The sequence below is a fragment of the Lampris incognitus genome, chromosome 3, assembly GCF_029633865.1.
Source record: "Lampris incognitus isolate fLamInc1 chromosome 3, fLamInc1.hap2, whole genome shotgun sequence".
Taxonomy (NCBI): Eukaryota; Metazoa; Chordata; class Actinopteri; order Lampriformes; family Lampridae; genus Lampris; species Lampris incognitus.
In genome coordinates, this window is record NC_079213.1 from 73,626,257 (window position 1) to 73,651,662 (window position 25,406).

General features: G+C 43.0%; 1 protein-coding gene across 1 annotated transcript; it reads right to left on the bottom strand.

The window, feature by feature from the left end:
- Positions 1 to 2,290: 2,290 nt before the first annotated feature.
- On the bottom strand, positions 2,291 to 23,813 carry scp2b (sterol carrier protein 2b). The gene is made up of 5 exons (XM_056277427.1): positions 23,695 to 23,813; positions 22,292 to 22,388; positions 13,445 to 13,574; positions 12,930 to 13,009; positions 2,291 to 3,268 (listed from the first exon to the last, which is right to left on the bottom strand). Exons 1-5 carry the CDS (start codon positions 23,808 to 23,810, stop codon positions 3,173 to 3,175), a joined length of 519 nt encoding a protein of 172 aa, XP_056133402.1. The 5' UTR covers positions 23,811 to 23,813; the 3' UTR covers positions 2,291 to 3,172.
- Positions 23,814 to 25,406: the final 1,593 nt, after the last annotated feature.

The following is a 25,406-nucleotide window of genomic DNA, read 5'->3' on the forward strand; positions in this document are numbered from 1 at the left end:
ACCCTGTGTGGCTCTTGAGTCTGTAGTAGTCTTACTGATCATGTGCCTGCAAAGCTGCAACTTGTGGACTGATAAGACACCAAAGGTAGGAGCTGTTAATCTCTTCTTAGATGTGAAATGATGTTGCTCAACAAAGTGTGTCAGGCCAGCTGTTTTCTCTCCCTTAGAGCCGCTCTGCTCATTGCTGACTGTTTAGAATAGCAGTTTCCGCTGCTTCAGTGGAATCTATTCAAACAACTTAGTCAACGTAGTCATCAACATTTTCCCTCAGATTCGTCTTACATAACCTGGATAACGCTTCTGAACTCAGCAACAGAATTGTAATTTGCGAGTTTCAAAATCGTTTCGTAGACTATACAACAATGCCAAAACAACTGAGGCTTTCAGCATTACAGGTCTACTGACCAAGGTAGACTGACGGGCTGGTGTTGATCCGCTTCGTGGGTCTGTTATTTGAACATTCATTATGTTTTCCACAGATGGCGTAGATGTAAATGATCATCTAAGCCCTGTTAACATGAACCTCTGAGGACATTGACTTCTCTGCGCAAGTAAAAAAAAAAGCAGACCCTCATGAAGTGGGAACCCATTTGTGTAATTTCCTGCTAATTTTAAGTGCCTTTAATGAGGACTGAGCAAATTAGCTAGAGTGTCATTATTTGTTTTAGCGCTTTCTCTCAGCCACCTACGCCACAATTGACAATTTTAGTTTAGTGTTAAAGGCTGTTGAGATTTGAATTTTAGATGAAGAGGGATTTCAGAAGCATTTTGGTCTTTGAGTGAGGGGCCACAATAAAATTACAGTGATTATCACCTTTTCGTAAACATTACTGTGATTAAAAGAACAGTTCATGCAAATGTCACTTTACAGAACTTGATTAATAGTCTTGTTTGGAGTACATTTAAAACATGAAACCTAAAATGTTCTTTTGCAAACTTGCAAAGAGAAAAACTTTAAACAAGGGAAATCTTATATGTTTATAGCAATCCCCCAGTTACCTATTAAATGGCTCCTCTGTGGCCGTAGATTTGGATCCAGAGAAAGAACCAGAAGAGAACAGCCAATAGTGCAATGGAATCTGGGTCAGAGCTTGTTAACAGATTTGCGTTTTTGCCACACTCTTCCATTTACAAAGGAAAAACTACAGCGTGGCAGTCTGGAACCAGGTCACTGCCATGTTGGCAAGCAGAGGGTCCTCCAAACAGGGAACATACACTCCTCCCTGACATCAAAGTAGTGCCAGAGTTGAGACTAAAAAAATGTGACATCACAGAGGACAAAAAACACAAATCAAACTCATGATGGAAAGCATCTGGTCGTGAAATCGTCTTGTAGATGTTGCTAGATTGTGCTGCGTTTTAAGGGCCATATCGACCCGAGTGGCTGAAAAAGGAGAACGTTTGGTGACAAGGAAACATGGCAGTGTCAGGTTTCGAGATACTCCGATGTTACCATCTACTCCCTGCAATGTTGACAAAGATCACACTTGAAAAACATGGAGGGTCTCGTTTGGGACCCTTTGGTCTGTGTTTCCTTTTGATCACATTCACCTTTAAATTTACTGTAATGTGCAGATGCTTTATTGCAGATTGTCACCCCCCCTTTTTTTTTCTCTCCAGTTGTACTTGGCCCATTACCCCACTCTTTCGAGCCGTCCCGGTTGCTGCTTCACCCCCTCTGCCGAGCCAGGGAGGGCTAAAGACTACCACATGCCTCCTGTGATACATGTGGAATCGCCAGCCGCTTTTTTTCACCTGACAGTGAGGAGTTTCACCAGGGGGACGTAGCGCGTGGGAAGATCACGCTATTCCCCCTAGTTCCCCCTCCCCCCTGAACAGGCGCCCCGACCGACCAGAGGAGGCGCTAGTGCAGCAACCAGGACACATACCCACATCCGGCTTCCCACCCGCAGACACGGCCCATTGTGTCTGTAGGGATGCCCGACCAAGCCGGAGGTAACACGGGGCTTCGAACCCGCGATCCCCATGTTGGTAGGCAACAGAATAGACCACTACGCTACCCGGACTTCCTATCGCAGATCCAGTTTTATGTGGCATTGAAAAGATTACCTTGGTCAACACTTGAGAGCAGCCTATGAATGAGAGCAACCTTACAGAATAAAACAGGTGAATTAACCCACTGACGGCTTGGGTCAGTTTCGTTTGTTTTTTTCCAGTGCATGTTACCTTAGTTTTAGGTTTTTAAGATTGAGTAGAAGACAAAAAAACTCAAAAGAGTGACATTTTTGTAGAGGGGGCATATACAAATACTTCTATTGGATAAGGCGTTTTTGTTTTATTTCTTTATTGGGTTATTTTTTCAAATATTAGAAATACAAAACAATGCCAGATGTTGTGACAAAGTTCTGGAATGGTCCCTGGTTAACAGTAAACAGTCGCACTGTTAAAAAAAAAAATTCCATATCAATTCAACCAGAATGTATAACAAAAAAAAAAAAGTTTATTTAGAATATTTTTAGAATTACCACATTGATGGCACAACAAGTCCCATCCACTTATCAAAGGTCACAATGAAGACGTATCCACAACGATGTGGTTCCTTGGCTCATAATGGAGAAATCTGCAAATCTGAGACGAGGCACTTGACTGGCACTATTTTATCATCTACATGATTGTGGAAAATGGCTGCTGACAACCTGTACGTTAAAACCATAAAAGACATGATTCACCAGGCATAGACTTTTGCAGTGGACACTGGGAAATCTGCTATATTTAGAACGGTCAAAATATAATCACATGGGCATATTAAGAACAATTCAAAGATATTGTTGGGGTCATAACAAATCACAGATTTAGGATAAAAAAAAAGGAAACACCCTTCTCTGCTCTAGTGCATCTCATGATTATAAGAAATTGCAAGAGAGGAGTACTTGAGAAGAGAAGTGTTTATCCATCCATCTATCCTGCTTCCCACAGTCATATTAGTAGTGTTAACTGCCTCCCCAGGATGGCAAAGCCCTCTTTCTTGCCACAATATGGATTGATGAAGAGGGGTTTGGTGTAAAGCAGCCAAACACCTATCTGAAACTGTGGATCTATCTTATAGTTATAGAATTATAGTCTTATAATTCCAACTCTGCAGTGTAGGAACTTAGAATCCCTGTTTCGTACATAGAGACAACCTCTTCTTACGGTAAAGCCTATCTCTCATCTATAGCTTGGCCTTGCCCGGCTGCAGCTGCAGGTTCTGAAGCTTCATGGCCAGTCCCATGTTCCCTGTGATCTTCAGTTTCCCCTGGAAAAATGCCTGTCAATCAGAATAGAGAAGAGACTGTTATATCAAAATCAACATAAATAAATGCAGAGTAAAATTCAGTCTGCAGGCAGAAAATGTGCCAGACAGAATGACTGGAAGTTCAAGTCTGTGCTGGAGTGTACCACATGGGGCTCGTTTAAACAGTTAAAAGAGAGGTGATTAACTCAACCCAGTGAAAGTGGGGCAACAGCAACAATGGCTTATGAGAGGGCAGGAAACTGTGGATGGAACACAGACAGGGAGGCTAGTGTTAGGGCATAGAATTTGCATGGGAACAATAATATACAGCCGAGGAAGAGAAGTCAGGTTATCGGACAATCATTCTACCAATCTGGAGATGAGCAGAAATTCTTATAACAAAACTGACTGTTGTTCTCAGAAGAAAATGAAAATGGCCTTTCTGTCTTGAAATGCAACACTGAAAGGAAAGAACAGAAGTGATTACTCTTGTATTTTAAACAGAGGTATTATGCAAATAACCCAACACTGAATAATGGATGAATGTAAGGGGAAAAAAACATAACAAAAACATGTTCTTTGCAAGCTCTGATAGCTATCCTTGAGATACATTATTACAACATATGATTAGGTTTTCTATGCACTCAGTGGATGCAAACTGTACCATTTATGCAGCACAGCGATACATGATGGCTTCACTGTAACAACAGCTACCATAACGCCACTATACTTCACCCCTCAGGTGAGACCTCTGGCTTTCACAATGTCATTTCCCTTTGCTACAGTCCCTCAGTTGAAGAAAATCAGTCAATATAGCTGGCTTCCATAAGGGTAGTGGTCTGAGCAATTAAAGTCAACTACCTAACCAGAACCAAAACAAACAGAACCAAAGACAATCCTATTCGAGAGTCACTGTCGCTTAATCATAAGGTATGGGATTCCTCAAAAACAATAATAGTGCAATTACTGCAGAAGTTGCTTGTAAATGCACTAGATTAAAAAAAAAAGACGTTGCCTAGTAACAGCTGGACCAAAGTGAGTACAAAGAGGTTGTATGGTAAGGTTGAGGATGTACCTATTATGTTTAAGAATATAATGCAGGCTACCATGATGGGACTGCTGGCAAAAGAACAAAATATTTAGCAAGTATATTCTGATGAATACAACAGCATTATGACGCACACATGCCAATGAATGAGCCAAAGAGAGGCAAAGCTATCTTGTCTAATTTTGGTAGAACAAGAAACGGGGATTGACTTGCAGTTACAGAGGCATTAGTCGGCATCTACGCCTTACTTGTTTATGTCTTTGAATGTTCTCGTTCATCCAGGTCATGGTTATCCAAAGGAGTTGAATGAAGTGCAACTGATCCAGCACCACCAACAGTCGAGCAACCCCCTCTGCGATTGCTAACGTTAGCACAGGGGTGGTGGTGGGAAGCTCACCATTCACAGTATAGACAGAGGAGATGTGGACCAAAAAGAAGGAGGCATACCCCTGGATTAACTGTAAGGATGGGAAACTGGGGTGCAAGCTCTGTTCATCCGTTGCTGATCTATCAGTGTTCAAATCAATGGGTTCCCGAATGGAGGATGAATGGCGTCACTACACTGTAATGCACAGCGGAAAGGATAAGAGCACAATTTTGACTTCGCGGAGAAAAAAGATAATTAAACATAAAGAGTCCAATAGCCACATTGCTGCTGAACGTATACATGAGAATGCCAAAAAACAGACCCTGGAGAAAGTATGTGATAATATGAACGCATCGTACCTGAAGGCTACATGTGCAGTATTCTGTTCTGTTTACTATTTAGCATGTAACAACAGGCCATTTTCTGATAATTATGGATTACTGGAGTTACAATGCAAAAATGGGATTGGCATTGGCATCGGTTTACACTCCAGATAAAACACAGCACAGATTACAGACCACATAGGTTCAGAGATGCGTAAAAAAATCTGCCCAAGAATCCAAGCCATAGAAGGTAAAATTTCAATTCTTATAGACGAATCAACAAACCTGGGACATAAAAAACTACACTGATTGTGTACCTGAAATGTGAAAAAGCAAAGAGCTGTGACCCGCATTTTATATTTCTAGAGTTTATTGAACTTACGAACCAAAGAGCCAACACAATTATAGAACATTTGTTGAAATGCCTCAGTGCACACGGCTTCGATGACACATACTTGAAGAAGCACTTGGTTTCATTTGCAAGTGATGGTGCAAGCATCATGTTGGGGTGAAAATCTGGCATAGCTAAACAACTGTCTGAACAGTATCCTAATATCTTGACCTGGCATTGCCTAAATCACCGACTGGAGCTCGCTGTGGGTGACGCTGTGTCTGACGTCAGTGGTGTTAACCATTTTCAGGCATTTATGGACAAATTATACACTGTACAGCAGATCTTCCCAAAATCAACGAGAACTGACAGAGTGTGCTGTCGAGTTGCAACAAGTGAGAAAAATCGACTGTGTGTTGAGCACAAGATGGGTGGCCAGTTCTTTCGCAGTGTCTGCTGTTTGGAATAATTTTGAGTCACTGTGTGCTCAAAAGACTTGGACTTTGCGAAGACAGATGAGAAACGATTGACCTCCGATAGGAAACTGTATGACGGTCTGTTAAGGCAGCTGACTTCAAAGCAGTTCGTGTTAGATTTAGCACTCATGTATGACACACTAAACAAGCTAGCCCTGCTATCAGAATGCTTACAAAAACGCACAACGTCAGTAGCCTGTACAGACAAACTGATCAGATTTAGCATTCGGTTCATTGATGGACTGGGAAACCGACCAGGAACCAAAGTCCTTGCAGCTGAAATGGCAATATCAGCAGGCAAGTTTGGCACAGTTGTGCTAACAGATAACTCAAAAATAGTTTCCGTCAATCGTCAACAGTTTATTAGAAGTCTAAGCAATAATCTGAACCATCAAATGTTCACCACTGCATCACGGCCAGCAGCGACGTCGCAGGCCAAGTCGGGAGTATGTCCATTTGATTGCACAACTGAAAGTCCTGGAACGCGACAACTGGCCACCAGCACCAGTACCCGGTTTTGGAGAGGTGGAAATAAGTGAACTCTGTAAAAGATTCAGGCTACACAACTTTTAGTGCAATTAATGGATTCAGAGACTTTATCATGAGCAATGGGGATGCTACACCTGATGAGCTCAGGCATTTAATGAATTGCACCAAACTCATCCCATGTAGCACTGCGGAGTGCTAAAGGGGATTCAGCCAGATGAATCTAATTGTCACCCCGATCCGCACGAAGTTACTGACTGCACGGGTATCCGCCTTGATGTTCATCAAACTACACAGGCCACCTCTAAACCAATGGGATCCAACGGGCTAAGTGACAAGTTGGCTGAGATACCATCGCTCAGCTGAAGACATGAGAATGAGACCTTCAACCAAATCTCTCAAGGATTCTCTTCCTGACTCAGTGTGGCGATTTCTTTGACTTTTTTGAGCAGGACGTCCTGTGGTCGAAATAAAAACATCAATGGTGAATAACACTGGTGACTTTTTTTAGGCACAGCCTGCTGTGCTTGATGTGTTTTATGGATTACAATCTCAACTTCAAACTTAATTAGGCCTATACTGTGTAGCCCAATCGAAATGACTAAGTAAACCAGTGATGTTGAATATAAGTAGTGACAATGATTTGACTCCCCCTCTGACTTGGAGCTACTGCGGCCTGTAATTATAAAATTGCACATACCTGACTGTATGCGTTTGGTGTAGAATAAATTTGCGGATCCTTTGCGATGAACTGGGATGATTCGTGTGTGGTTTATGACTGAAGCATATGTCAGCGCGCAGCATTCTCTGTGACGATGTTATTAAAATAGTGTCCCCCCCCACTAAAAAAATCCCCACTACACCCTAGAGTGTACCTACCCCGAACAATCGTTCCCAGTTCCTGCACAGTAAAAAGGGGGTAGTTCTTCCAACAGTTGTTAGAACTATGAAAAAGTTCCTCCAGTCCAAAAGCGCCTATTTTCTTGATAAGAAAAGAAAAAATCAACCTCAGGATTCACTTATTCTTGTGCTGTCTTACCTTTAATCATAACTAATGGCACACAGGGCATTTAAGTACCGATGTCAAACCCAATCAATAATATTAGAATAGGGCTCGACTTTCTGTAGAAAATTTGTTTTAAATCATGAAAAAAGGAGGTTTTCTGCACAATACTTCCTATAATATGTGTTAAAATAACTTACAGGTGTACCTATTTATATTTTCAGCCAACACACAGTGAGGAAAGCATATCGTTCTGCTATGTGGTGTGTTGCAGAGCTGCTAGCATTGATCATTGTTTGCTGTATCAAACAGTGTTCTCAGAATATCTCATCTCAGGGACAGAGCAAAATGCCCTGCTGTGTGCCTGTAAGGCTCTATAAAAAAATTTTTAGGATGAACCTTTGTGTTGTTTTTATTGTGTTGATTCTGCTAAAACTGTTTCTTTTTACAAGGTTAAAAAAGGGTAATAACACCAATTTACAGGCATTTGACAATATACATATACTAGGCTCAGTCATAATACCTTGTGCTTTCAAACAAAGGGTGATGACATGTAGCCCTGCAGCGGTTGATTTGGTGTCTCAGGAAATGTATGTGGGCTATTCTATAACCACCATAACACACGTGTCTACGGATATCAAACTTGGGCACAAGGACAAAAAAAAGAAGATGTAATGAATAAAATTAACTCTTTTGATCTGGTCTCCATCTGCTAAAGAACAACTGTTAGGAATCTGATTCGTGCTTTGCAGCCACAAGGATACTGGTGAATAAATAGGTTGTAATCAATTCAACGTTTCAAACACAGACATGCACCTGAAATGATGGGTTGCAGCTGACAAGCAGCTCATGTAAAAAAAAAATTACTTGGCATTAATTTTTTACATCCACAATCCAGGTGGCCTCCAGTCCATTCAAAAACAGAAAACAGATTGCGCTCCCATCAATCCACCTGATGAATATACACTCACCGGCCACTTTATTAGGCACACCCGTCCAACTGCTCGTTAACGCAAATTTCTAATCAGCCAATCACATGGCAGCAACTCAATGCATTTAGGCATGTAGACATGGTCAAGACGATCTGCTGCAGTTCAAACCGAGCATCAGAATGGGGAAGAAAGGTGATTTAAGTGACTTTGAACGTGGCATGGTTGTTGGTGCCAGACGGGCTGGTCTGAGTATTTCACAAACTGCTGATCTACTGGGATTTTCACGCACAACCATCTCTAGGGTTTACAGAGAATGGTCCGAAAAAGAGAAAATATCCAGTGAGCGGCAGTTCTGTGGGCGAAAATGCCTTGTTGATGCCAGAGGTCAGAGGAGAATGGCCAGACTGGTTCGAGCTGATAGAAAGGCAACAGTAACTCAAATAACCACTCATTACAACCGAGATATGCAGAAGAGCATCTCTGAACGCACAACATGTCGAACCTTGAGGCAGATGGGCTACAGCAGCAGAAGACCACACCGGGTGCCACTCCTGTCAGCTAAGAACAGGAAACTGAGGCTACAATTCGCACAGGCTCACCAAAATTGGACAATAGAAGATTGGAAAAACGTTGCCTGGTCTGATGAGTCTCGATTTCTGCTGCGACATTCGGAGGTAGGGTCAGAATTTGGCGTCAACAACATGAAAACATGGATCCATCCTGCCTTGTATCAACGGTTCAGGCTGGTGGTGGTGGTGTAATGGTGTGGGGGATATTTTCTTGGCACACTTTGGGCCCCTTAGTACCAATTGACCATCGTGTCAACGCCACAGCCTACCTGAGTATTGTTGCTGACCATGTCCATCCCCTTATGACCACAGTGTTCCCATCTTCTGATGGCTACTTCCAGCAGGATAACGTGCCATGTCATAAAGCTCGAATCATCTCAGACTGGTTTCTTGAACATGACATTGAGTTCACTGTACTCAAATGGCCTCCACAGTCACCAGATCTCAATCCAATAGAGCACCCTTGGGATGTGGTGGACCGGGAGATTCGCATCATGGATGTGCAGCCGACAAATCTGCAGCAACTGCGTGATGCTATCATGTCAATATGGACCAAACTCTCTAAGGAATGTTTCCAGTACCTTGTTGAATCTATGCCACGAAGGATTAAGGCAGTTCTGAAGGCAAAAGGGGGTCCAACCCGGTACTAGCAAGGTGTACCTAATAAAGTGGCCAGTGAGTGTACACACTCTGGCCAACAAGATGGACGAACTCCTACTCATAAAGGGAAAAAAACTCGGACTTTTCCAGATCTGCTGCCCTGTGTCCCACTGAAACCTGGCTTAGTGAGCATATAACAGACAGTACACATCATCTGCAACAGTTTCAACTCCTCTGGGCTGCAAAATTAAGCTATCGAGAAAAATACAGGGTGGTGGCATATGCTTCTACATAAACAAAGGTTGGTGTATGGATGTCAGTGTTGAAGAAATCACGCAGCGCTCATTTAGAGACCTTTTTCACTGACTGACCACTCTATTCACCGCAGGAATTTTTGTCTGCATCTGCATTTGTGTCATCGTGTGGAGTTCGGGGGAGGTGTGTCAAAGGTGTCTGTCTGGAGAGCTAGCGTTGGATCAGCCGAGGAAGCCTGGTCTGCTGAGTCTGGTGGCCCTAAGGACCACGGCCCTGCCCGGAGAGGAAACACCGAGGGCGATCTGACAGGACGCGGAAGCGGGGCAGACTAAGCTAACTGCTAGCCCATGCAGACCAGCAGTTCCGACAGTCATCCTGGCTGCCGTTCGTTCTCTGGACAGTGGAGTTTTTAGACTGTTGCACTGGGTGAACTGTGTTGTTGGCTGTTAGTGTTTTGGTTTTTTTTTGGCTTTGTTCTCTGTTTTTGTATGCTTTTGGTGGTGGCGTTTCTGGAGGTTTTGGATATGTGTTTTTGTCTCTTGTGTTGCACTGCTGTGCACTGGGAAAACGGAATTTTGTTTCTTTTGTGTACGTACTACATGAGATGAAATTACAAATAAATTATTCCTGATTCATCTTATCCTAACCTACAGTGAGGAACTGTGAAGAAATGGACCAATGACTCAAAACTGGAGCTCCAGACCTTCCTCGACTGCACTGATCAGAGTGTTTTTGAGGCTGCATCTGCAGACCTGGATAAACTTACTGACACTGAAGTCTTACATCAGCTTTTGTGAGGACATGTGTGTGCCCACCAAAACGTTCGGTACCTTCAAAACAAAAAGCCCTGATTCACAATAAAACTCAGGCAGCCTCGTCAGGCCAAAGAGGAAGCTTACAGGAGTGGAGATAGCATCCGGTACAACATAGCCAGAAATACACTCACAAAGGAGATCAGAGTGGCCAAAAGGTGCTACTCTGAAAAGTTGAAAAACAGTTTTTCTGCCAACGACCCAGCATCAGTCTGGCGAGGTTTGAAAGACATTACCAACTACAGGAGGCCATCCCCCCACACTGCAGGGAACCATCAACTGGCTGACAATCTAAATGGGTTTTACTGCAGATTTGAAAAGCTAACTTTTACATCCCTCACCCTCTCCAGCCCCAACACACAACCAACTGCACTCCCTACCAGCCACTCTCCCCTCCCCACTGAACCCCCACCTGCACTCGGGATCTGTGTTGAGGATGTGCGCCAGCTCTTCCAGAGACAGAGGACCAGGAAAACACCGGGCCTAGATGGCGTATCACCCTCCTGTCTGAAAGTCTGTGCTGACCAGCTGGCCCCCATTTTTACACTGATCTTCAACAGATCACAGGAACTATGTGAAGTCCCCTTCTGCTTCAAGAGCTCCACTATCATCCCGGTCCCCAAGAAACCCCATAATCACATGATTAAATTACTACGGGCCCACTGCCCTAATGTCTGTAGTCATGAAATCCTTCGAGAGACTGGTGTTGGCCCACCTGAAGGAAATCACAGGCCCCCTGCTTGACCCCCTACACTTTGACTACCGAGTAAACAGGTCAGTGGATGATGCAGTCAACATGGGATTGCACTACATCTTCCAACACCTCAACTCCCCAGGGACATAAGCAAGGGTCCTGTTTGTGGACTTCAGCTCTACATTCAACGCCATCATCCCAGATATCCTCCACTCCAAACTCACCTGTTTCACTGTACCAGCCCCCATCTGCCAGTGGATTAAAAACTTTCTGACAGAAAGGAGGCAGCTGGTGAGACTGAAGAAAGTCACATCCAGCACCCAGACAATCAGCATTGGCACCCGCCTGAGATGTATGCTCTCCCCTCTACTCTTCTCCCTCTACAAAAATGATTGTACCTCAGGTGACCCATCTGTTAAACTCCTCAAGTTTGCAGATGACACAGTTGGCCTTATCTGAGATGGTGATAAGTCTACATATAGACAGGGGGCTGAACAGCTGGCACTCTGGTACGGCCACAATAACCTGGAGCTGAACACGCTCAAAACAGTGGAGATGACAATGGACTTCAGGAGGAGCCCCCCAACACTGCCCCCCCTCACCATACTCAACAGCATGGTGTCTGCGGTGTAAACCTACAGATTTCTGGGTTCCACAATCTTCCAGGATCTAACGTGGGCATACAACATAGACACAATCATCAAAAAGGCCTAGCAGAGGACGTACTTTCTCTGCCAGCTCAGGAAGTTCAACCTGCCTCATGAGCTGCTGATTCAGTTCTACACTGCAATAATCCAGTGTGTCCTTTGCACATCCACCACTGTTTGGTTTGGATCGGCCACCAAACAGGACAAGGACAGACTATAACAGACAATTAAGTCTGCAGAGAAACTCATTGGTGCCAACCTGCCCTCCATTTAAAGTTTATAGTCCAGGAAACAGGCAGGCAACATCATACCTCATCCCACCCTGGTCACAATCTGTTCCAACTCCTCCCTTCTAGTAGATGCTATACAGCACTGTACACCAAAACAACCAGACACAAAAACAGCTTCTTTCTGTGGGCTGTCATTCAAATGAACACTTAACATTGTCAAACAAATCCAACCATCTTGTATATACTGTACTGTACATTGTATGTATACTGGTACACTCTGTCATGTCCATCTACCTCAGGCATGTAAGTAACCTGCTAAAATTTATTCCAGCATCTCTGATATATTCTTTGCACTATATCACCTCTTATTTCACCCGTATATAGTCAATCCTTGTGTATATATCTGAAGATTATTGAGTTGTAGTGTTGTTATTCTATGTTAGGTAAACTGAGAGAGCCATGACACCGGAGTAAAATTCCATTTATGTGCAAACATACATGGCCAATAAAATGATTCTGATTCTGGATTCTGAAAATCATAGACAAAGACAGCAATAAACTGCAATGTAAAGTCTATGCAATCAGCTAAAGTCTTGTAAATAATTAGTCTTGTTAAGTAAATCATCTTGGGAGAGAGATCCCTCCTCTGTTGCTCTCCCTGAGGTTTCTTCCTATTTTTTCTCCCAGTTAAAGGGTTTTTTTTTTTAGGGAGTTTTCCTTATCCGATGCGAGGGTCTAAGGACATGATGTTGTGTTTCTGTAAAGCCCCTAGAGGCAAATTTGTAATATTGGGCTATACAAATAAAAATGACTTGACTTGATTTGACTTACAGCCCACTGAGGCAAATTTGTAATTTGTGATGATGGGCTATACAAATAAAATTGATGACAACTTTTGACACAACAAAGCTAAGAACGTACTGTCTGTGGGTTCATCTTCCCAGTCATCAGGGCCAACAAATCTGCATCTGACATAGAAATGGTACAATCTGCCTTCTTATCTGTGAGGGAGAGAAGAGGGGGAGGCAAAAGACGAGAGTACACTGATATTATTACCAACTTGAGTTCATCCATTATCCAAACCACTTCAAAAATAGAAAAACACAACTCCGTGCAGCTTTTTCTCTGTTGTCTTTTCTTCCGGTGTCATACTGTACAATGAGGTTTTAGGCATGTCATCCAACATTGGGCTTGCTGACATTTAATGATATTAAGGGAATGTCAAGGCCCAGAAATTCCTTTCACATATGTGAGATCAAATCAAATCAGATAAGCCCAAGCACTTGAAGCAGCTCAGAGGGAGGAAACAGATCCCAAACCTTTAATTATGCTTCAACACATTGTTATAAATTACACATTTTCTATTAAACCTTTTCTATCGCCAGAAAATGATTGGCATTTCTGATATTGCCTTTTTTTTCCTTTGTTTTTCTTACCTGTATCATTGTGAACACAACCCTTTCCATTCTTCACATCCACAATCCAGGTGGCTTCCTGTCCATTTGGCCCATCCTTAACCTTGAAGGCAAATACTCCTCCAATCTTCTTCACAAATTGCTCCCCCTCCTTTTCAAAGTACAGTAGAGAGCATAAAAAAACACTGTTTATGTAAACTGTCTTTTTAACAACCAAACATCGACTAGAAAATTTGCCACACAAAAATACAGTTGCATCCTTTTTGTTCAGTTCCTGGACTCTCCTTATTGATATGACCCAAGGATAACTTCAAAGGGCAGTGTCTTAAGTGTAACAAAATGAGGTTCACAAACATTTTTCTTTGTCCTTCTGATTAGAAGCTTTTCAATGCACTCAATGTTATACAAATATCTTATTTTCCTGAATGAACTCTACCCTCACTACATCCACTAAGTTTCTACTGTAATTGTATGTTGGCCCGTGTTGTCAAATGATAACATATTAGCACTGTGGTTATCCCATTAAATGTGCATAATAACCAGTAAGAAAACTAAATATCCACAAAAGTCTAAAATTGTCTATTAAGGCAAACTGAACATTAATGGTAATGGAGTAGCTCCAGAGAATACAGACTGTAAAGTCTGGAGAATTTATTACATTCTCTATAGCCCAAACAGATCTTAAAACTTAACCTCACAGTGTAAACCTGCATAGGACTGATCAAGCAAAATATCAGGAACTCAGTGGTTTGGAATAACACACTCAACCCCCATAAAATGTTGGGATCTTAATAAGTAACAGACAATTCATCAATGCCAACATTTAACAAATATGGAAAGAGAAAAGTAGAACAAGACACATGATGAACTACACATTGTGAATTCTAAAACTTTGTGTCTGATCATTGGCCTACTTTATTAATAATAATACTTTTATTTATCCAGTGCTTTTCAAAATACTCAGACACATTACATATGTAAAAATAAATATTAAAACAACACACCAAAAGCATAAAGCAACATTAATGACACATTAAAAGCAATTCTGAAGAGGTGAGTTTTGATTAATGATTTAAACATGGACAAATCACTGCAGTCTCTGTTGTATTTGGGGAGGGAGTTCCAGAGGGAAGGGGCAGCTATGGAGAAGGCTCTGTCACCCCATTTCTGGTGGTAGGTGCTGTGTGGTGGAGACAGGAGGTTGACATCGGAGGAGCAAAGGCTGCAGATAGAAGTATGGTAGTGGAGCAGGGTCAGTAAGGTAGGCGGGGGCCTGGTTATGGAGGGCTTTGTGAGTGAGGACGACTTTGAATTGGATTTGTTGTGGGACAGGGAGCCTCTGGAGGACAGAGGGAATGTGGTTACAGAAGCAGGAGTGGGTTAGCAGGTGGGCAGCAGAGTTCTGGATGTACTGGAGTTTGTTCAGGACTTTGGACGATGAGCCATAGAGAATGCTGTTGCAGTAGTCAATTTTGGATGTTATGAAGGCATGGATCAAGGTTTCAGCAGCAGAAAGACAGTGTTGGGTGGAGACAAGCTGTTTTTTAGGTGGAAAAATGCAGTTCTGATGATTTGATTGATATGGTTTTCAAATGAGAGGTTGCTGTCAAAAGTGATTCCAAGATTGGGGATGTGTGGGGAGGGGGGCAGAGCGGAGTTATCAATGGTAAGGCAGAAGTTGTGGGTGGTTTTGGTTAGGGATTTGAGACTGATGATGATCATGTCAGATTTATCACAATTTAGTTAGAGGAAGTTGGCTTGCATCCATGATTTGATTTCACTGAGGCGGTTGGTCAGTCTGGAGCAAGTTGTAGTGGTGATGGATTTAGGGGCGATATAGAGCTGGACGTCATCGGTTTAACAGTGAAAGTGGAGACCATGATGACGTATGATGTTACCAAGGGGGAGTATGTAAAGGATGAACAGGAGAGGACCAAGCACCGAACCCTGGGGACATCTTTGGACAGAGGAACGGTGACAGAGGTGCAGTGGTTAAAGCTGTTGAACTGTTGTCTGTTTGTGAGATATAACTTTAGCCAGGACAGGGCAGTACCGGTGATGTTGATGGAGGATTCAAGGCAGGAGAGAAGAACGGTGTGGTTGATGGTGTCAAAAGCTGCAGCGAGGTCTTGGAAGAACAGAATGCTGAGGTGGCCAGAGTCTGCTGAGAGGAGGAGGTCATTAGTGACTTTAAGGAGGGTTGTTTCTGTGCTGTGCTGTTAGCAGAAACCAGATTGAAATGGTTCGAACAGGTTGTTGGAGTTGAGATGAGCTTTGAATTGGGAGGCGACAACATGTTCCAGTATTTTTGACAGAAAGAGGAGATTGAAGATAGACCGGAAATTGCTCATGATATCAGGGTTAAGTCCAGGTTTTTTGAGGGTGGGAGTGACAGCAGCCAGTTCAAGTCTATAGGGGACTAAACCACAGCTGAAGGAGGAGTTAAACGATTTCTGTGATGAGTGAGGAGATAGCTGGCTCATTAGCAAGATTGGATAGGAGGGGATCCAGAACACAAGTGGAGCTTGTCACTCCTAACATAAAGTTGGAGGGGAGAAATTTGACAGGGGCCAAGTGGTAAAGGGGGGTGGGGGAGTGGAGAGGGTGGAGGAGGTGGTCAGATTGCTGTAGATGGTGTCAATTTTAGTTTGGAAAAATGAAAGGAAAGAGTTGCACTTGTTAACTGTGAAGGAATTGGAGAATTGTCACTGGGTTTGAGAAGTTTTTTTTACTGCGGACAAGAGAGCCCTGGGGTTAGCAGAACCAGAGTGTATGAGGTGTGAGTAGTAGGTGGACCGGGCTGTGATGACAGCGTCTTTGTATTGTTGAAGGTAGTCTGTGTAGGCTTGGGGATGCACTATTAAACCGGTTTTCTTGTAAAGTCTTTCTAACTGGTGCTTACGGGATTTTGTTAAGATAAGATATACTTTCATTAATCCCCTTGGGGAAATTCATCTTCTGCATTTAACCCATACTAACTGTAGCTAGGAGCAGTGGGCAGCCGCAGTGCAGCGCTCGGGGACCAACTCCAGTTCTTCTTTCCTATTGCCTTGGTCAGGGGGTGCAGACAGGAGTATTAACCTAACATACATGTCATGTCTTTGATGGTGGGAGGAAACTGGAGCACCCAGTGGAAACCAACGCAGACATGGGGAGAACATGCAAACATGACAAAGAAAGTACCTGGGATGGATGAGTGGGTGAATGAGACTATTTTGGTTTTAATGGGAACCAGCTGATCAAGACAGGAAGAGTGAGTTATTATAATAATTGACAAAATTGGAGGGATTATCAGACAGCAGGGGAGGAGAGACAGACATTTTTCTGGCAAGAGAGGCAGTAAGAGCTGAGGGGGAGATAGATTTGAGATTTCTGAAGGATATTGTGCGTTTGACTTTTGGGATGGTGATAGGGATGTCAATGTCCATGATGACTGCCAGGTGGTCAGAGATATTGAGGTTGAGGCTGGAGAGTTGATGTATTGTGAGACCAGTGGAGCCATTGCTGGCCCACCCGATATGCTGAATACCCTATTGTGTAGGGCCACGCAAATCCTTTTTTTCTTCTTCTTTTTTTTAATAAAGAAAGTTGCTGGGAGACATAAAGTCAATCAATGGCTCTGACCAAGTACAGGGGCCCCCCTCTTTAATGGATAACTCATGTCAATCATCATCTCTCTGACCCAGGGGGACCCCATGTCAATGGATAAATCATGTGGATTTGGATGAATTTGATTGGCACATGTGCTGCAGCAACTGTCCAATCAATCGCTATGCTGTTTAAGCATGATATGATGGTAAAAGAAAAAAAAAAAGACATGATGGCAACTCCAAAAGGTGCCATGCCATTGTTCTGATGGCCCATTATTCTGAAACCCTAATAGTCTGAAAAATGGCCCATTGGACCGAAAGCCCATTGGTCCGACAGCCTGTTATCCCAAAAACAAAAAGCCCCCCGCTCTGACGGCCCATTGTTTCAAAAATATACACTCTCCCTGGAGTTGTTTGTTCAATGACTGCCGGTGTTGCATCAAAATTTGTGACCCGTCAGATTATCTGACCCTGCCCTTAAAATACATTATTTCGGCCATCCCCTCAGATGCTAATCCAAAGCTTAACCACACTAAACCCACGTCAAAAATTAACATTCTCCAACAGAATGCCTAATCTTAATCATTTCTAATTTTATGCCCAAATTTAGCTGGATTGATCTGACTGCCGTATCCTGCCTGAAATAGCATGATTTAAATGGTCACATAATATGATGGATCACAGATTCAGTGCAACACCTGCCCTGTCCAGTGTCAGTGTGAATCCTTGATCTGAACTAGTCAGAGATAAATACAAGTTGATATTTCTGGTGACGTAGAGATGATATTCTCACCAGTGCTTTTAACGTTTCAGTATCTTTGCATTTGCATGTCAAAATACACCAAGATATCATGGGCATCCAGGTAGCATGGCAGTCTATTCCATTGTCTACCAACATGGGGATCACTGGTTCGAATCCCCATGTTACCTCCAGCTTGGTCGGGCGTCTCTACAGACACAACTGGCCGTGTCTGCAGGTGGGAAGCCGGATGTGGACATGTGTCCTGGTCGCTGAACTAGTGCCTCCTCTGGTCGGTTGAGGCGCCTGTTCAGGGGGGAGGGGGAACTGGGGGGAATAGCATGATCCTCCCACACGCTACGTCCCCCTGGCGAAACTCCTCACTGTCAGGTGAAAAGAAGCGGCTGGTGTCTCCACGTGTATCGGAGGAAGCATGTGGTAGTCTGCAGCCTTCCCTGAATCGGCAGAGGGGGTGGAACAGCGACCGAGATGGCTCGGAAGAGTTGGGTACTTGGCCGGATACAATTGGGGAGGAAAAAAAGGGGGGCGGGGGATAAAAAAAAACACTTAAGATAACAAGGGCTAAAAACTCCAGGGATACTGTGCATTTTTGGAACAATGGGCCTTCGGAGCAGTGGGCTTTTGTTTTCAGGAAAACACGCTGTCAGACAAATGGGTTTTTGGTCCAATTGGACATTTTTGAACCATTGGGGTTTTGGAATAATGGGCCCTTGGAACAATGGACAGTCCTCCACTAAAATGCAAGTACTCCTCCAGTGCTTCCAAATGAAAAATTAAGAAAACTAAGACAGAACAGAAGTGGGGATTCATGTATGTGTCAACTGATACAGATATTCTTTAACAATTCACACGCGAATATTGGCCAATTCTGTTCAGAATCTGCTACTAACAGATGGTGAACCTTAAGCAAACTTATGTGGCTACTAGCATATATGAGTTATGTCAGGGTTGCTAGCTTAATAGCAAGTTTAGTGCATTTGTGTAGCAGAAGTCGTGATTCAGGTATGTTTCATTTGTCATATTTTGAAACGTTTCATTTTCCTCATCTTATCTTTTGCCCAGTTTTATTTTTGGCCATAGAAGTTTTAAATTGTTTTGGATTTAATTTCGTCACTATCGATATCCGACATTTATCATGAGACAGTGGCAGTGATGCAACTTTTCGTGTAGCTCCTGTTCTGTCACTTGCTGAGCCGACAGCATTGTAGCTCATCTAGTATCAAAATGGAATCTCTTTTTATTGTTTTTCACATTTGACCACATGTTTCTTATTTATTGTATTTGGGTATTTACAAGGTATTGTCATGGGTAGTTGAGAGCCTATTAAGCATAATTAAATCCCTCCAGTCATTCTGGCAGTTCCACTTAAAGCACATTGGAAACCTGTTTTCTATGCACTGGAAAATATTTTGTTTGTGCACTGAGGACAATGGGTAAATCGTCTTATTGGAGGAATTACAGATGACATCTGTGTATAATAGAATGATAGCTTCTTTTATGTCGTTGGTGTATATGCTCATTCCTCACACCAACAATATTCATTTTTCTATGCGCTGGGTGAGTTTTGTTGTCATTTAAGATTATTTTGAATTGCATGACTGCTGTTGAGCGTTGGCAGGGTTGTATTTTTTTCTGCCAACATGCCTGTCGTCAAGAGTTGTATCACCCTCATTTTTCATTGACAGCTTAGAAAGACTGTGCCTTGAGGATGTTGCTGAGATCTCCGATTTAAGGTTTGAGGGCATAATTCTTAATGAACATCTACTGAAAGAAGGCATGTTTACTACAAATGCGTGTTTTGTGTATTAATGTCATGCAAGGATTACACCCACTTTATAGATTGCAGGAATGTTTTTGCCACATTATGGTAGTAAAACATTTAAAAAGGTTGCCAGCCCCTAAAGAAAATCTTGTCTAGAGCCGGGTCTGAGTGGAGCAGACCAAATCCAGGACGTGGCCCCAGCTGTGAGTGATGACGTTGATATGTTGTGTGAAGTTGAAGCATTGTAGTAATTCAAGCCATTCTATGGCAGATTTACAAGTAGTGTCATCAATGTGGATATTAAAACCACCCAGGAGAAGAACGGAAGGTGAGATGGTACATAGCTGGGTCAGAAAATCAGAAGTCAGTGAGAAAGGAGGGGTTTGGCTTGGGGGGGGGGGCAGTAGATAACGGCAGTGACCAAGGGAGTGGGACCAGAGAGTTTGAAGGCAAGCTGTTCGAAAAAATGAACAGCAGGAATGGAAACGGTTGTTGTTTTAATGTCCTTCCTGTAAACAGCAGCAACACACCTCCCCATCCCTCAAGATGAGGTTTATCAAATGTATACGGATTTTGTGGGTGTGGTCTGGTTTAGTGAGAAACAGTCCAAGGACTTATGCCGGGTTTCAGTGAGGCAGAGGAAATCAAGGTTACTGTCAGCTATAAATTCATTCAGAATAAGGCTTTTGTTATTGGTTGAAGGTGTGTTCAGCAAAACCAATTTCAGATGAAGTTGGCCTTATAATACGTTGTGAGGACTGAGGAAGGGGACAGAGATTGGACTGATTCACGTGTCTTTTGTTGTGGTGACAGTGAGGGTAATGATGTCCGTTGGTAATGTGGTCAGGAATAGGAAGAGGTAGAACAGCGGTGTGATCATACCACAGGGAGGAGCCAGTGTGAGTGAAGGATGCGACAGTCATTGTTGTGGGCAAAGGGGACGAGGAAGATTCAGGAAGGCACGTGTGTGATGTAAATAGTCAATCACATGTGGCAGACAGAACAGCATGCTGCAAATTAACAGCAAGCATGCAACTACCTAGTATGTTCAGGGGAAGACGGTCTTTTCTATACAGAGAGGAGCACTCCCAGAACAAGTCAAAGTTATGAATAAAACCAATTTTGTGTGCTATATTCACGGACTGGAGCCAGATATGAAGGTGGAGAATCCTGCTAAAACACCCCACACCGCAACTCAGTGGATCAGAAATAAAAGCACTTTTTCCATGACTGTTGAGGAGATTAAAAATCGCCTTTTGTGTGCTTGGACTGCTTAAGTGCAATGTCATTGGAGCCGACATGGACTATTACTATCATTATTGTGGGGAATGAATCAAGGAGTCCTGGGAATTTCTCCAGGATTTCAAGGACAGTGGCTCCAAGAAAGCAGCGTGTGACCACATTTACGAAATTAAGGTTTCGGACTATGGAGTCCCCGATGATCAAGGTAGTAGGGGGGGAGAGAGGAGTGAGTGACTGATTGACAGTGCTGCCAGGGACAGTCTTGGGAGGGGATGAATGCTGTTGGCCTGAGGAGGCGGCACTGGGACTGGGAGTGATCAACCAACCCGAATGCCGGGGAGGACGTTGAAGGGGGACCTGTGCAGGAGGACCCATGGTGGCAGTGGCAGCGGGAAGTGGGTCAGCCACCGCAGCAGTCAAGGCAGCTGTTGCAGCAGTAGTCCCAGCTGGAGCAGGGACCAGTTCCACATGGGAAGGGGCAACATCAGCCACGGGAACAGCGTTGGCCACAGGAGCATCAACAGGGTGAGCCAAGGCATCAGTCACTAGTATGGTAAAACAACATGAGTGTTTTATGGGCAGAAGCGAGGCAGCTTGGGGTCGTTCCATCTTACCACGTCTGACTACCACCTCCACCTCCGACCAAGTAGCCTGTGAGCTGGGAGTGGAGCAGGAAGAGGGCAAGCAACGAGATGATGGTGTTGGAGAAGGCTGAGTTCATGACTAAACTCGTTTTGGACTGTGAATCAAATCGGATAAAAGAGAGTCCTTGTTTTGCAATTCATCTGAGAGCCATTGGATATCAGCCTTGAGGTTAGTAATGTCATTTGTTGTTTTTAGGCAGTCGTCACAAGGCATAGTAATATTAAACCAGTTGATAGATGATCACAAAAAAGAAAGTCAACTCTGATTAGCCGTTAGCGCCGTCAGCTGAAGATTGAGTCCTCACGGTTCTCACCAGGAGTGCAGGGAGTCAGAGTAATCGATGATCAGGTAAAAGTCCATAAAATAGGCAAACTGTAAAATTAATTAAATAATCGAAAGATCTCACTGAGTCGTTAAAAGTTGTTAAAAAGTAGGTAGAGCCACAAACAAACAAACTGAAGCTAGCAACTGGAACCGGAAACCAAGACACACAACCTTTTACCAAGACCTTCCACTACACCAGATCAATAAGTAAAGGCAATAACATTAGCTTGGGAGTTGATCCAAATGTGCTCTCACCTCACTAAAGCCTTGATAAAGGTGTGCTATTTAGGACTATAAGACTGTAATATTCCTGAAAGGATGCAAATTGAAAAATATATACAGTTATGATAAGCTGTAGGTTTATTCTAAAATCACTAGTTTAGGCTGTCTTTTAAAAGATTTAAAATGGAGAAAAAAAAACATTCCTACAGTGGAAATGAAACAAATCAAACTGCTTTAACCATGGACATGGTCTCTCAAGACAATTAAAATATTTCAATACCAAGATCTGTAACTCAAATCATTTATTTTACAGTAAGCATCACCTCCTGAAGCTTCTTGTTTATCTCCTGAAACACAGCATGTGCCTTGAACACCTCCAATCCATCACTAGAACTGGTGTTTACTGCTTGAATCCTGGGCCTGTTGACAAAGTATGAGAAAGAGAGAAGTAGGGATTTTCATGTCATGAAAAGATAAATATTGAAGCAAAAGCACAAACAACTATACACATGGTAGAACATTCTATTAAACTATCTAGCAAACATTTAAATCTGTATTACACTGACCCACCAAAACAGTTGCATAAAGTTTGCAGCCACCTGGTTTGACAACTTATCTGGCTCACAATTGCATGCGTTTAAAAGTAAACATTTCATTTGCCAACTCAGCACTGCAGGGTCTACACAATGCACTGTCAGATCGACCTAGAGTGGTATTAATCCAAGAGGCCAGGGTATTAATGCAGCTAGCCCATTGCCAGTCGATAAGAGACTGATACTGAATAACTTGGATAACAGTGAAAGCAGTGGTACCCTGTGTAGAATCAGCAAACTATCTGAAATGTAGGAGGGTAGCAGTGACTGTTATGCAATATTGTGTACCCCCGGTAGAATATGTATCCTTTGTATTCAACTAATGCAGATGTTGGTTATTAGATTTCTATTTCATGTAAGGACATGAAAAAATACCAACATGGTGATTGTTTAATTGATTGACTATTTTTGGATTATCAACCAGGTTTCACAACCAAAGCTGCACCCGGAAAAACAGGTGAGTTGCAACTTGTGTCTCCCCCGCATCTTCTTAAATGAACACAGAGCGAAGTTCTGCAGACGCAAACGTGACGCAAAATAAAAGGTTTTTCATTCTCCCTCACAAACGCGGAGTGAGCTAAACATTACGTGGGTTTAAAGACGTCTCCCAAATCAGTGTTACGATGCGCCTATCTAACTGGACTTCATTCATTGCATTGAACTGGAGATGTGCACTGTCAGGCAAAAACTCTTCTCACATCAAAAGCCGAGGTGATCATGTCTCTGGGGTGCAATATTCTACAGAGGACACAAATGCGGCACAACAATGCCTGATTCAGAACCTGCCTTGCCATCTCTAGTGATGCATGTTATTAACACTGTGTCAGTCAGAGGACACCATGATTTAGACCTGACAAACTCGTTTCGGCTAAATAAGCAAAGGCCACTTAGCAGGCTAGAATAACGTCTTTCAGGAATATAATATAACAGTTCACAACCTACACGAGAAATGTACAAAATCGGACAAGCAGTGTCTTTGCTGACATGACCATGGTGTTAATCTATGGACGCGCACTTCGGCCTACCTTCACTCCAGCTAGGACACCGAGAGAGTGACCTCAATGAATTACAAACGAGTCACGCAATCAATTTAATGCGGGGAAGTCACTGATTAACATAAAGTAATCTCTCACCTTGGTGTCTGTAATTCGGGCATTTTGTTTGCAAGTTGGTAGTTAAACTGATTAGCAAAACACCCCAACAGAGGATCGTTGCTGCTGTTGTCGGCGCTGCTCGCCCGGTCGTTCATCGACTCCACTTCCTTGTTCGTTCTTAAACACACACCGATCTCAGACAGTGGGTGTCGATGACAGATGCAACGATTGTGTTTTCTGCACACACGTTTTTTTCTGATCTATTTTCAAACATCCCAATTCCGATATGTACTTTCTTCTCTTTTTTTGTTAATTTACTTTTGTATTTATTCAAAAAGCTGTCTTTGGTAAATCCCTTTCCATCCCTTTTCATACGAAAAGCTGCTATCGGTTCACATCCAGACTTCAAAAGCACTGGCGAGACAGCCTGTTATGAACTGACTGTTGTACGGTGCGTGTGTGGACGCCTCACGTGTGTGCGCGCGCGTGCTCGTGGAGTATAGGGGTGTCATGTAGGCCTAAATGTTTTGTTTTGGGTTTTTTTTTAATTGTATTGTTTTATTTTATTGTATTGTTGCTTGTATGCTATGGAATAAGATTATTATTATGCCTCCTGCATACTATTTCTCATTATTTGTGTGCAGTTATCAGTGAAAGTGATGTTCATTTGCAAAAAACAAAAACCATAAATCCTGCCATTGAAACCAAAGGGATACTGATCCCAGTGTGCATGTTTTTGTTTTTGTTTTTGTTTTGCTCATGTCACCGATGAAAAGGATTTTAGTAAAATGCAATCAGCATAAAATATGACGTCATTTGGACTATGGCTATTCAGTTTATGCCAAAATTAGACCCACATAACAACGTGTCGACGTTTTTTATTTTATTTTATTTTGTTTTTTGTAATTTTTGTTTTAAAGACCACATTTGACACGTTTTTGGTGCAAATGTTTTCTGATTGAGGTCGGGCCTTGGCTTCCCACAGTCGGTCCCTTTTTTCCATGTCTGAAATCCCTCCATGTTGGCAGAGTAATGTCTGTTTATTCTGTCTCTGCGCAATCTTACTTTAACACACCACAAGTTCAACAACAAGTTCATAGCTTAAAATTGTTGCCAGGTGTACAGGGAATTAAACCCACGATTTTCACATCTGGACTCGTGAATGGGAATAGTGATTGGATAATGGAAACAAATGGGGGGAAAAAAACCCCACATCACAGTTGTAAGTGACTCACCTGTCTGCACAACGTCTCAAAAGAGAACTGACGCAGCTGCCATGATGGGCAACAAAATGCACTCTGTAAGTTTTATGTACATTTGTGGGTCTGTAAAAATGTGCGACTGTGTGTTCGGGACACCAGGATTAGTTACAACAACAACAAAAAAACGCTGGTTTACAGCTAAGCTGCGGTACAACAAATACAGAAGTACACTCACAAAAGAGATCAGAGTGGCAAAAAGGTGCTACTCTGAAAAGTTGAAAAACAAGTTTTCTGCCAACGACCCAGCATCAGTCTGGAGAGATCTGAAAGACATTACCAACTGCAGGAGGCCACCCCCCCCCCCACACACACACACACACACACACACACACACTGCAGGGAACCATCAGCTGGCTGACGATATAAATGGGTTTTACTGCAAATTTGAAGAGCAAACTTTTACATCCCTCACCCTCTCCGGCCACAACACACAACCAATTGCATCCTCCTATCAGCCACTCTCCCCTCCCCACCAACCCCCCAACACTC

Bases quoted from the DNA above. Each gene is read 5' to 3' on its own strand.
- scp2b (XM_056277427.1), bottom strand. From the start codon at position 23,810: ATGAACGACCGGGCGAGCAGCGCCGACAACAGCAGCAACGATCCTCTG. The intron at 13,010-13,444 runs GTAAGAAAAACA...TCTCCCTCACAG, and splicing joins TTGTGTTCACAATGATACAG to ATAAGAAGGCAGATTGTACC. The intron at 3,269-12,929 runs GTACGTTCTTAG...TCTGATTGACAG, and splicing joins GGAAGATGAACCCACAGACA to GCATTTTTCCAGGGGAAACT.